This window comes from Macrobrachium nipponense, chromosome 41, assembly GCF_015104395.2.
Source record: "Macrobrachium nipponense isolate FS-2020 chromosome 41, ASM1510439v2, whole genome shotgun sequence".
NCBI classification, from domain to species: Eukaryota; Metazoa; Arthropoda; class Malacostraca; order Decapoda; family Palaemonidae; genus Macrobrachium; species Macrobrachium nipponense.
Window position 1 is genome coordinate 52,174,646 of NC_061102.1, and position 14,192 is coordinate 52,188,837.

A 14,192-nucleotide genomic window follows, 5' to 3' on the forward strand; every position below is an offset into this window, starting at 1 on the left:
AATGATAACCATATTCGACAAAATAAATAAAAGTATAAAGCATTTAGTATAAAATTTAGCTTTCAGTATAACATTCAGCATAAAAGATAAAATCAGACGTAACCGCGGTGACGTCACGCCCAGCTGACTCGAGACTGAACAAGGGAGCGTTGATATGTTGGAGAGAGAGTTAAAATATTATTATTGTACGTAAAAGCAATAACAATTCACATAAAGGGAATTAACCAATAAATTTAACGTAATGATAAAATATAAAAATCAATCAGTAAAAAAAAGAAAAAAAAAAAAAAAAAAGCTTAATTGAGCCAGTGTTTGGTGCACCAAGTGAGATGGTCTAGTTTAACAATATTAATAAAATAGTAAATGAAAGAACAAAGATTTTCACAATAAAATTTAGCTTCAGTGATTAACAAAATCATTCGTCATTGCGGTGCTACACAGCTAACTTGATGAAGAGGGAAGGGGTCCGTTTATATTTTTGAGGAATAATGAATAAATGATTTTAAGTTATCGTGCGTCGTGGTATTCTTGAGGAGAGAAGTCAGTAAAATCTTTACTATAATATGTACGTAAAAGCAGTATCAATTCACATAAAATATAAGTTATTTCACAAATTTAACAATGATAAAACATGAAAACGATCAAATGCAATTAGTAAAAAAAAAAAAAAAAAAAAGGCTTGCTCGAGTCCGGTGGGCTGAGAGAGAGAGAGAGAGAGAGAGAGACGGGGTGCTACTTCCCACTGACTTATCAGCTGGACTAGGATGATTACTCGCCCATTTCTTTCACTTACACTCAATCAGCCCATATCACTTATTTTTGTTACTGTAAATACCAATCTAATGACAATTGCTTTTTTAAGATTTTTTACTACTGTGATTATTTGTGTAAACGGCTTCCTTGCGAAAAGTTATTTTAGCTTTCCTTTTCTTGCATTCTTGACTTATTACTTACTTGCAAAATCCTCAAGTTTGTTTTAAAAGTCTGCCGTTTGCCAACAGTAAGTTGTTAATTGTGGCATAATTAATATCTTTCGTGCACTTAAGATCCAAGTGTAAACACGCTGATTACTCTCTCTTTCAGACACACAGACATATTCCTTTGATTATCCTTGTACCTAATGTGAATATAATTTATTTTTAATACACTTTTGCATACTGCAAAAGGGTTTGGGTACTGCAAAAGGGTTCCAGTCTCTCCTCCCTCCATCAACACGCTGGCCAGCACCATTTTTACCAAACAGTTTGTAAATCATACACAGAAATAAAAATGTCAAAAATATTAATTTTTAAAAGTTTCATTACCTTACACACTACTTTTGAACACACTAATAGCAAAAATGTGAAAAGGGGAACTTTTTGGGTTGACTGGAATGAATTATCCTGAATCCCCTTATTTCGCACGAGGACATTTGTTTCATATTTCGAACAAATCTTACTTCGAGCAGCTTTCTGGAACGTATTAAATTTGAAGTACAAGGTACTACTGTATTAGGAGGGGCATTCCTTATCACCCCCTCCCTCCCTTTTAAACCACCATTTGCCAACTACTAGGTGGTGTCTGAGCTCTGGCTGTGGTGTACTTGCATATAAAAAGGCGTCTTTGAATTTCTGTAAGAACAAGGAACTAATGGGATTTCATTTCCCTAACCAAATGAGACTTTAATTTTATTGATTAGTGTTAACAATAACAATTTACGTACTCTATTTTTCTTTAAACTTCTGTCTTTATTTGTTCCAGTGGAGTTGTAACTATTATGTTTTATGTGTTATATTTTGAAAGACACACCACTAAGCCTTCTAAACTTTTCCCACATTGAATCATCCAGACTGTAAATTTAAGCAGCTTGAGATGGCCATAAAGTGAACTCTCTACATTGGGGACAATGAAGGACATAGAACATTTTATTGCAATATATATTTATTTACTGTATTCATAAATTCAGTCCTTGGTTTCCAGATTGAGAGAAAATAAAAGTTTTCATTAGAAGAATTACAATTTGAAGGCCCTGTTTATTTTTTTTATAAACTGACATTTATGACTACTGCCAAAACTGAATAAATACCCATTCTTATTTCTATTTAAATTAAACCCTGTTTTCCTAAGCAATTATGGTTTCATATAAAATCTTTCATTATAAACAGATTTAGATCCTTACATTATTATCACAATTTAGAGCTGAATAGAGTCAAATATCTTTTTAAAAACTCCTACGCAAAGGATCATAATATATAGTCAAGGCATAACTTAAAATTATCTAATAACACTGATTAACATTATAAGCCAACTAATTAAGGCTGTTTACAAAGCAATATAACAGTAGTGCCTGGGAATTTAACCATATTTTCTAATCACATTACATCACAATTAGACCTGTACCAAGCAATCAAATTAACTTGAATATATTGCTGAGAAAGTTATTTTTCACACATTCAAGAAAAATTTTCATTTGCATAAAATGGCAATTATCCATAATGAAAATGCAGTACATATCCAATTAATTCCACTTTATTTGCTAACAACCAAAACTGGGATGAGAATATCATACCCATATATCAAAACCATTTAACTACTATATAATCACTGTAGTGCCTAAAGTTTCTTATTTACAAGCAGCACAGGTACCATTCATATATATATAAACTTTTCTTAAACAAAACAATTGCATTAAATTCTTGTCAAGCAAGAAATGAATGACATGCTACCATGACAAATATAATTCTATACAAAAGTGAATACAGCATTCAAGAGATAAAATTAAACTTTTCAATATCATTAAGGAACATTTCATAAACTCTTTGGCGTGCTGAAAGTATATGACTAAAATCATACAGAATTAACAAACATTCAGGAACAAGTTATCAGTAATTATTACTGACAATGACCACAAAACTTGTGGACCATTGGTAATGATAATTATCTTACTTGTCTAACAACAACAACAACAACCACCTTCAATCCTTGTGTCCCACAGTTTAAATATCCTCTAGTGTTTCTCAAGTGTTGTTCATCTCTATATATAACAAACGTGTCCAGTACATGGAAACCACAACTAAATATGTACACTTGGTTTGAAATTTATAAGTATTAATATATAGTAATATATAGCACCCCAAATCAAAGCTGTCACCAATGAAAATTTAATTTTCAAGGATGCACAAGCTCAATATTCAACTACACTGAATACAATACAACCACAAGCTTGAGGAGATTACTATAATTCACAAGATATTACGCCTTTCCATGAGCATAATACACACACGAGGGGAGAAATGTTGTCTCAAAATTCTCAAGCCTTTAGTTTTATTGTTTCCGATCTTCTTATTGGCTTGCTAGTTTATTATTTAATCTAATCAGCAATTTTAAATAAAAAAAATTTGTTCTAACAAACTCCTAGTTATTCTCGATATATAATTTACGTAAATAGCCACATTGCTTTTTAATTCAATTAGTACATATGTTTTGGTATTCAAGACAAAAATATACTATTTTGTCCACCTGTTAACTATTTCAAAGATGCCTGCTAATTTTGAGAAACTAGATTATTGTAGAAAGTGAAGTGTCAAGTGCATAGTTGCTTTGGATATCACAGTGGCATTAAACATACTTAAACTATGTTATGCACTTCAGTTATTGAAGTATAATGTATATTAGCTTACTATATTGCTGATGGCTTAAACATAATCGATTATGAAACAGCCTACAGGACTTGCTTCCAAACTGCTTCCAAACACTACAAAACTAATGGTTAAACCTACCTTCATTTAAACCTGGATCTAGAGTATAACCATCAGCATACACAACGGCTACCAACATGAATTTTCAAGATGAACTGTAACTTATGGGTACAAATGACCATTTAAACCTAATAATTTAATGATGATTAAATTGCCATTTAAAACTAATAAATCAGTGGTAATTAAGTTAATTGAAATTAATACATAGTACTTTTTCAGCATTATAAAAATGTTTGGCAAGTTATACATCAATGTAAGTAGAACCGATTTATGATCTTCATGAATATGTGACAGAACAGTGCTCACAACCAACAAATACTTGACTAAACACTTTACCCATATTACTGTATCACAGGTTACCATACCTTATAATTTAAATAGTTGTTCTCCAACGAGACATACTGTACAAAGTTCCAGTTTACAACCAATACAATAAGTCCTTTTACATATCCCACAACCTGCCATAAATAAAACTTTCTCTGTACTTAGGTCATAGTATATCAAAGCTATTTTACAACTTTGTCAATGAGATGTCTTTCACTGTCTGTGTACCCCAAGATACTTTCAATTGCACGAAGATGGCCCTTAGCATTGTCCTTGTCTGTTAAAAAGTAGTATATAGCAGACTTCAAGAACTGTAGTGTAACTTCAGGGTCAAGCTCACCATTTCGATATTTGTTGTTGTTCCGATTGGCTACCTCTCGGTGGTACAGCACCTACATTGTTGGAAGAAAAAAAATTCCTAAGATGTCACATATACACACTTTGCTATTTGTAAACCCCTCAACTTTTCACTATCGTAACACTTTGCTTTTGAATTCAAACATTTCTAAATGGATTACATTATAGAATGCCCTTGCTAGTAAAATGTAATGTCCAGATTTTAAAAAATCACAAAGAAGCATAAAGTTGAAGTTTCAGGTTTACTATGAAATAGAGGGCATAAAAAGAAGCCAAGACTAATCAAATCTTAAATATTTTACAAATACTACACACAAAACCAAATCAAGAATAGCATATTATTCTACATTAACTTGTAACATATAACTTTTTGCCAGTAGTAGTTTTTCTGGGATGTAAGATTACTATTAGGCTGATAGGCACTAAATCTACAAATATATTAAGCACTAAATGCTGCACATCAAAGACACAATGCACTATTTAAATGACTGCAGCTTTCCAACACATATGTACACAATTGTCATGTATACCTGCATGATGTGTGATTTGAAGCAGACTGATTTTTTTTTTTATTTTATTGTTCATAACCTGCCCAATATGAATTCAAGAAAGGGGTTACTGTACAGCCTTCCAAAATTCTGGTTAAAATATTGCACATGCTGTTAATGTACTGTTAATAATGAATATCATTACATGTACATATTCAAAAGAATGGTTATACATCTTCATTATGTTCTTTGTCCTTAAATTTTATTCACTAATACCCCAGTCTTTAAATTTTGTTTAAAAAATTCCACAAAAAAATATATTTCTGCTGTATAGGAGCTGAACTCATGAAATCTGTAAGGAGTTAATACTGCTTCCTAACTGTTGTGCAAGTACAGTTTAAGTCTGCAAATAAAGAACAGAAATTATGTGAATCATTACCTTATGCTACAAGATGAACAGCAATGCTTAATGGCTGGAGTACAGTACATTTACAACAATACACCACCTGAGTGGTGTACTGCACACCAACCCAGTATATTTTTTAAATGGTACTGAATACAATATATACAACCATATCTTCATGGGAAAAATTTTTTCTAGTCAATAAACAAGATACAGTACATGCGTATGTCTGCAATGCAAAGCCATCAGATTCAGTTAAGCATTTATAAGCATATTCCTTAGATTTGCATCTACTACAGTAGACCTATGTATTTGGCACTTTATTTTTATTTATTGATTTTTTTTTTTTTTTTTTTTTTTTGCTATCTCATTTAAGAGTTGTACTGCACACTAAGATATCAGTGTCAAGCGCAAGACATGCAAATTACATACTCACATAATTAATAGGATCTAAACGAATTGGCATGCAACAAGACAAGACAAATAAAAGTTTTGCGGTTAATGAAATTCTGAAATGCTTAGAAGTTTCTCAGGGGCAATTCAGAATATCTTAATGAATTTCAGGGTGATATCCAAAATAACCTTCAAAATCGAAGAATCCTTGTCATTTAAATTTGTCCAAAAAAAACTTAAATAAAAAATAAAAACTTCGCACTGCCAAAATATGCAAACCATCTCAGAAAGCAAAATGACAATACTGTATTCTGGTTCCTAATTGTACTTTAGCAATCAAACATTAACTAATTACCTTTATAGTAAAGTACAGAGGTTCTTTATATCCTGGTTATAGCAGCATATAGATTGTCACCTTAAAACTTGAAAGTATGAGAATCCCTTGTTATTTCTTTATGGTGCATTGCTATTTTATGCCTTCAGTCAAATATTCCCCATCTTTTCATTTTATCTATGCATATCCTTCACCTTCAATCTAGTGAGCTACTGGTCTGTGAAAAACAATGAATTTAGGACAAATAATATGTAAAAGATATAAGCCTTTAAAATGAGGGTTTTGTGTACTAACTAAGCTGAACTGTGGCATTCTAAAAAGTCATATGTTTATTGGTTAAAATAACTTCTGTCTCGAAAGCATGATCATTTACAGAAGAAATATAAAGTCTAAAATCATTGTCATTACTGCGGAAATCATGTCACTTTTTATGCCTTAGGTAGTATGCTTGTAAGAATAAGGTTCCTAGTCTCAGAAGCATTGTCCCAGATATAAAATATGACGGAGAAGAATAAAAGCTAAAGATCAAAGCAAGAAGATAGACAAAACAAGGCCTATCATGAACACCTGTTTGTGTTTGTGTGTAGTCTAAGACAGGTAAAGTACGCACCTGCCTTCGTCCCTGAAGGTAAAGATTGATGGCCTGTTTACCGTCCAAAAGAGCTGCACCACATGGAGCCTTTGACAGAACCCCAGAGAAGGGCAGTGGGAAAGGCAAAATGGGGACACCACTCTGAAACAGATGGCCAGTGGACTGGATGTGGCCATACGAAAAGTAAAGGCTCAATTTGATGCTGGAACACTATAACCCCCTTTAAACTGAAGTGTCATGTTATAGAAGTGCTATCCTGATGTTTTAAAAGAAAGGTATGTTATGCAACATACAATGATGCTAACATATCTAGCAAACAAGTTTTTTGGTTTTATATTAAGACCTATGGGAAAATCATTCTAGCCAAACAGTTAATGAGTTCCAAAGGTAAACTACACAGGGACAGTACTGCTCGCTGCAGAATAAATTTGGAAGGGTACCAGGAATATCGTGCATTTTTAAAAAGGTATTGCATCAATTTAAAAAGACAAAAGGTATTTGAAAAAGACAAGCATTACATAATTTCTTATACAACCAAGAATATCTCAATTCTGAGGTGCGTTACTTCCAAAACTACTATTGCATACTCTCAGTGTAGTTTATATAGTATTTTCCCACCAGTTCACGATGGTAAAGGTATGTCAACTATAACACAGTCCTTCAGTCTTTGCTTCATATTACTTAATGAACATTGCCTCAAGTGGCTCTACTCCTTGAATACTCCTTTCCACCAATGTCTAATGTATGCATGTACATTGACTTAACAGGAAACAACAGTGATGACATTTATCATAATGGAAGGTGCAGATGATCTTTTAAGCACCTAGTAAAATCCTAAATATCTAATGCATCATTCTGATGCATGGCATTAGCAGATTCAAGATTACCCCCATCAAATACCCTGTATACATCCCAACAGCATGAGATTTAAGATTGCTGTATTTATTTCAATCCGTATCTAAGACTGTAGTCCAAGTAATGCCATCACACATTACATTATGTTCAAAACGACCATCAAATTTTCTTGTGAATTCTGGAAATACTTTATCAAATTTTCTTTAAGTTTTGAAGGCACTGAATAATTTGCAAAACTTGTATTAACTCTTTTTAAACTAATAGCACATAATCTACTTGCTTCTTGTTTTCCAAACTTGGCAAAAGCTTGTCTGCCTATTACGTGGAAGCGCTACACAAAAATGCCTGATCATGTTTGTTACTTAAGAAAAAGAAAAATCAAACCTTACATGACAAAAAACCTGTATCGAATCTAAAAAACCTGTACTGAATGTATTGAATCTAAACAAACCTGTATTTAATCTATGTCTTAAAACTTCATTAAAAGCAAGATGTTTACTATTTCAAGAGCTCAGGCAGAAATGCACTGGACAGAGGAGAGGAGACAATTTACTTCAAGGAAAGCCCCTGGAAAGGGATCATGACATGTAGGAAATCTTCTTGAGACATGAATGAAGTTATGAAACCACCAAGAAAGACAAGACACCATCAACCTGGTCCTGAACAGCAAAATGTTAGCAGATCAAATTCAAAGCTACCTTAAAGATGGTACACAGAATTAACGAGGGGTTTGCTTACTTTTCTACTTCTACATATAATAGCCCTGTATATTATCTCCCAGCAATGGCCTACACAAAAAGAGTTACCTACTCAATTCATAAAAATCTACAAAAAAACAATAATATTTACTCAATTGATAAAAAGTGTATTAACATATACAAATTGCTGCTCTCTCTCTCTGGTAGTGATAAAACCATGGAAATACTGCCTTTAAAAAAATCACTATGTATTCCAAGCTTTTTTCATTAATAAAAAAACCTAGTGTTGCAGCAAATAATCCTAAAACATTATTCCTCAGTCTAGCCAGGCACAGCAGGTGTTCCAATGACATAAATAATTTTCTAGTTAAAAATTTTAATGGAACCACAGTTTAACACATACACTAAGCATCCACTTAGTATCAACTCCTGATGAATCACTTCAGACAAGTCAAGAATTCTTTATTTAGGCTATATTAAATCATCAGCCATCTACTTTAAAGTATCAGACTACTCTGCCTTAAACCAATGCCCTTTTTGATGATTCTTTACATTCATTAAACCAAAGCATATAATTGCCAAGTTCTCAGAAAAATTTACATCCAATCAAATCCTTTAACTCCCATTTAACTGATCCTTTTCAGCATTCAGATTTTTAAACCAATATAATTTACTCATTCTGCTCCTGTCAAATTTCCAACAAATTTTAGATTAAGAGTTGCACAAGCAACAATAACATTTTACAGTACAAAGATGATCCCGGAGATGAACTAAGCTTTTGCTGAATGATACTAAATCACTGGGAGACTGTCCATCAACCCACTCAGGGCACATGATTCCTTTTGCATGTCCAGCTATAACTGGTTGTCAATGCTGGCTACCAGAAGCAAGCGTATATAATGAAGCAACACTGGAAAGCTTTTTACCAAGTAAATTCTTTGCCTTATCAGCTATGGTGTTAATGGGCATGACTGAACAGAATACTCCAGTTTCATCAGTATTGTAGATTTTACTTAAATTGTACAAGGTCTTCCTTTTTCATCATGTCTTTTATCATCATCTGAATTTCCTCTGTTCCTCATCAGAAGCATCCAAAGCTTTGCCTTGAGTCTTCTAGTTGGGAAGCACATGTTTAATCTTGAACCAAAGCAGTCTACCCTTAGACAACTTTAAGTCTGTAATCCCTTGCAGACTTGCAAACTTCAATTCACCACCAAGCATGTGTGTGCTGTTTATCCTCCTTATGGCGGGGCCTGGCTATCACCTTGCAGGCCTGACACCTGGGTGTCCGCTTCCCCTCTGTCAAACTTTTCTGTTTATCCTTAGCACCCTTTATGTCTTGCGGGGGTAGACTGCCTAGTGATGTGTGCCATCGACCAGGCAGCCTAATATTCTCCACAATTTTTTTACACCTGCAATGCTGTAGGCACAACAACAAAAAGCCACTCGTTGAGGTGAAAGAATCATGACAATCCCTCAGCAGTAGTTCAGAACATGAATACGTACATAGTAGGAAATAACACAAGTGTTTGCTTTACTACAAATTGCATTGGTGTACGCTTTGAATGCAGTCCATGAGAGAAGGAAATTTTAATTATGTTACCATGATGTGTTTTGACATAAGCATTTCTGGCAATAGTGTTAAAGTTTACAAAAAAAAAAAAAAAATTTAGTGATCAGCCTCCCATGCACTGCCTGCCATATAATAAAGTGACATATGATGTCAAATACCTACCCATCTCCACCCTCAATGCCAGGCTTCAACAAAAAAAAAAAAAAAAAAAAAAAAAAAAAAAAACTTCCCCCAGCTTATCACCCTTACAATAAGCCTTTCTCACTGTTACCAATACAACACTTTTTTTTCCAATCGTATAGCACTGCCAATCATCTTTGCAGTTTAATTTTTAGGAACTATTTTATGCATGTGTGCGCATATTGGGACCCTCCAGATAAAAATGGATTAAAATGGATTATTGTGGGACTATTATAATGGGAGGGAGAGTACCATGTCATCCACTGACCAGTGGTGCTCTTCTGATTTAGAGTCAATGTCATGATTTTTTTTCATTGCCACCTGAAGCCCTAGTAAAACATCCCCAGATCCTAATGCTTACCTTTTAGAAATGGGCAAGCTATACAAAAATACCTATACAATAACCAAGAATACTTCCTGCTTTCTATATACTGTGTGATCATGCCATAATGGTTTGAGAGTACTTAGTCTCATATTTGAATCCATAGTAGTTACAAATGAATTCTTATCCCAAAAATAAGACACCAGCTCCCCAAGATAAAAATTTTAAATTCTTCTCATCCTTTGAACATTAAGAATATTTAAATCAATTGGCAAAAGTCATCATTAAAATACGTGTCCTTTTTTAGACCATCATAAAAAAAATAACAAAACATATGCTGCTTCAATTACATATTCATTGAGCCATAATCTAAGAAAATGTTCCTGCCAGTCTTGAAAAAATATAAACTATAACTCCTAATTATGTATCACATACTGTCTAAAACCTACAAATAATGTACAGTACAGGGAAGCATACACTTCACATTTTAGATGGAAAACACGCCTAATAATTCACTACAATTACCAGAATTTATTACAAGAGGTTAAATAAACTACAAACTCATAAACTTTGGAATGCTTACCCATGATGACTAGGAACTGTAATTGTAATGAAAAATAAGAATTTTGGATGGAAAAGAGTACCAAAGGTTATGCCATCTTGTCAGCAAACAAATATGGTTTTACACTATGTATTTAACTGAAGCCTTGCACTGCAAACAAACTTGACCCTAACCTTAGAGGAAATACTTATATTTACAATACGCTTTTATGAGCAAAATTTCTTGCAGTCCTTCTCGCGTACTTCTGAAAATGCCTGCTGCATATTTAAAGTGAAAAAATAGTTATTTTAACCCTTAAGAGAAAGAACACATGCTTAGTAATTTGCTTGTGCATGCAGGGAACTCAGGAAGTTGGTAGACTTCTTAAATGATAACCCAAAGGCTCAGAGATCACAAGTGACCAACATTCGTGTCATTATGAGGAGTCCATGCTAATGATTTCATAGCAAACACTCGAGTGACAGAAAAAACAAGGTGGAGGAAAAGGCAAATTGTCACTGTCAATACTGTACCCTTAGAGCAATGCATTTTATAGGTCGACAGTTTAGTAGTAATTACCAGACAGTTGCATGTCATAGCAGAATGAAATTATAGATAGAAAATAAGAATTTTAAAACTTATCTAAAGGCACACAGTTCATTTGATCAACAATTACGGGAAATAGAAAGAGGCTAAGTTTCAAGCATTGCTATTGTGGTCTAGTAAGACACTGATTTTCTTCATTAGAATTCATAAAACCTTTTTATCGGCTGAATTTACCACTGCAAGGAAGTTACAGTCTACCAAGACGATGTAAAAAATAGAAAAATTTTCAAAATTTCACAACCACTTCAGCTTATATATATATACCACATATGTATATATATTATATTTATCCAATAAAATGCCAGGTTTGCAATGGATACCTGAATTACTGGTACTTGTGTAATCTATGACTCAGTATATATCGCATCAGCTATTATAATGTACATGTCTGTACTGTAATCTCTTCCTCTTCCTTTACTGATGACCGGTCAGCAATAAATCTTTCAGGAGTTTCTCCCATTACTTAATAGTATGCATTATTGAATACATATTGTGGCTGACTTGAATATTGATGTGGGGATCATTTTGATTACTACAAATTCCAAAAAGCTCTCACTTTACACTGGTTGTCACACCTCAATTCCGAAAAGCCTTTTCAAGCTTCCTGTGCAAAGTACAGAATGATGTCCATTTAGAAATAATTGATTGATTGATTGATTGTGAGTTATCTGGCGTCACAACTACCAGGGTCACCGACGCCGAATACTAAATGTGATCTTTTAACTTTTATATTATACAACATTCAAAATGTATGGCCAATACGTAATCTACACAATACAATCTCCCACTTCCTTGGTATTAGGTCATATTTCCAAGGGTGTGTCTGACTAGTAATTTCTTTCATTTTATTGGGGCCTACTCTGTCCTACTGAAGTACCCATAACTGCTGGATGGATTTCCATACATCATAGAATGTATCTCGATATGGAACAGGGCATTTTCTCGGTACCAAAGTTTGCGCTGCTGATTTGGCTAGCTTGTCTGCCTCTTCATTTCCCGATATGTTTACATGGGCGGGAACCCAACAAAATGAAACAATGCTGCCTCTATTTTGGTGCAAAAAAATCCACTGCAAGATCTTCAACACCAAGGGATGATCAGTATTAAAGACTTCCAGGGACTGTAGGGCACTTTTGGAGTCACAAAATATTGTATAGCTACAAACTGGGAGAGTTGTAATATGTTCCAGTGCTATTAGGATGCCATACAATTCAGCTGTAAAGTTTGAGGCAACAGAAGGAAGTGCACCTCTTCGGTTAAAAGATTCGCTAAAAACCCCATATCCAACGCCAGCATTGGACTTAGAGCCTTCAGTAAATATAAAACTTGTATCTACATGCTCTGATACATGCTCTAAAAATATGGACCTCATTTCCTCATCAGATTTATCCCTCTTTGCTCCACTGAAGTACCTGCAGAATTTCACATCAGGTAACCTCCAGACAGGAGTACTGGGATACACAAAGGGGACAATGGGAAATTTTTTAATATTCGTATCCTCTAAAATATTTTTAATTCTATAGCTAAAAGGAGTGGGATACCTTGGATGACTTTCGTAAAAACCGTTAAAAATATTTCTATTTGCCACAGCAAATGCCAGAGATTTGGGGAGTCTTTGCACTCTAAACCAGTACCGAAGTAATGATGACTGGCGATAGAGTTCAAGGGGCATCTCTCCTGCATCAACTAGCATACTAGGTATTGGTGACGAACGGAAAGCTCCTGTGGCTATACGAATACCTGAATGATGCACTGAATCTAAAATTCTTAAGTTAGATGAGGAGGCTGAAGAATAAACTTCACAACCATATGACAGCTTTGACAAGATTAGGGATTTATGAAGCTTTAGTAAAAGATTTCTATCAGCTCCCCAACTGGTGTGAGAAAGCACCTTCAAGATGTGTAGAGCTTCTGGGCTCTTTGCTTTTATATGTTTGATATGGGGGACCCAAGTCAATCTACTGTCAAAAACTAGGCCTAAGAAGTGTGCTTGTTCTACACATGGGATTCTACGGCCATACAAATAGAGGTCTGGATCAGGATGCACTCCCCTGATCCGACAGAAGTGGACAGCAGTCTTGCTTACAGAGATTTTAAAACCCTGTTTCTCAGCCCAACTTACTATTTTATTTATTAATAATTGTAGCTTTCTTTCTGCTACAGTCATCCGGGTGGCAGCAAAGGATATTGACAAGTCATCCACAAACAGTGTCTTTAAAACCTCTCTTGGAATGACAGCTGCAACACTGTTTATGGCCAGAGCAAAAAGTGTTACACTGAGAACACTACCCTAGGGAACACCTTCTTCTTGGCACTTTTTCTCTGATAAAGTACTGCCAACTTTAACTTTAAAATACCTACGATGTAAAAAGGATTTCACAAATAAAGGTAATTTGCCTCGTAGACCACTATTATGCATAGTCTTCAGAATCCCATGTCTCCAAGCAGTGTCATAGGCCTTTTCTATATCAAAAAACACTGTCACATGGAGTTGCTTGAAGGCAAAGGCTTCACAGACAGAGGCTTCGAGTTGCAGTAAGATGTCCAGGGTGGAGTGCATTTTTCGAAAACCACACTGAGAGGGCGTTAGAATATTGTTGTGCTCTAGATACCACATCAGTCTTACATTTACCATTTTTTCCATCAATTTACATAAACAACATGTTAAAGCAATGGGGCGGTAACTTGCTGCAGAGAGGAGATCTTTTCCAGGCTTAAGGAATGGTAACATGGTAGCTAATTCCCATATGCTAGGGTAGCTGCTTTCATCCCATATTCTATTGATAATA

At 34.4% G+C, this 14,192-nt stretch overlaps 1 protein-coding gene across 14 annotated transcripts in view; it reads right to left on the reverse strand.

The window, feature by feature from the left end:
• Positions 1 to 1,898: 1,898 nt before the first annotated feature.
• Positions 1,899 to 14,192, reverse strand: part of LOC135212763 (protein quick-to-court-like) — a 312,189-nt gene continuing 299,895 nt past the window's right edge. For 9 of the 14 annotated variants that reach the window (XM_064246513.1, XM_064246509.1, XM_064246522.1 and 6 more), the window contains 2 exons: positions 6,647 to 6,790; positions 1,899 to 4,453 (listed from right to left, as the gene is read on the reverse strand). In XM_064246513.1, coding sequence (XP_064102583.1) covers positions 4,244 to 4,453; positions 6,647 to 6,790 — 354 coding nt within the window. In that variant the 3' untranslated portion in view covers positions 1,899 to 4,243. Of the gene's footprint in view, positions 4,454 to 5,745; positions 5,760 to 6,646; positions 6,791 to 10,839; positions 10,856 to 14,192 lie in introns of all 14 variants that reach the window. The other 5 variants (XM_064246510.1, XM_064246523.1, XM_064246520.1 and 2 more) reach the window with 4 other exon arrangements.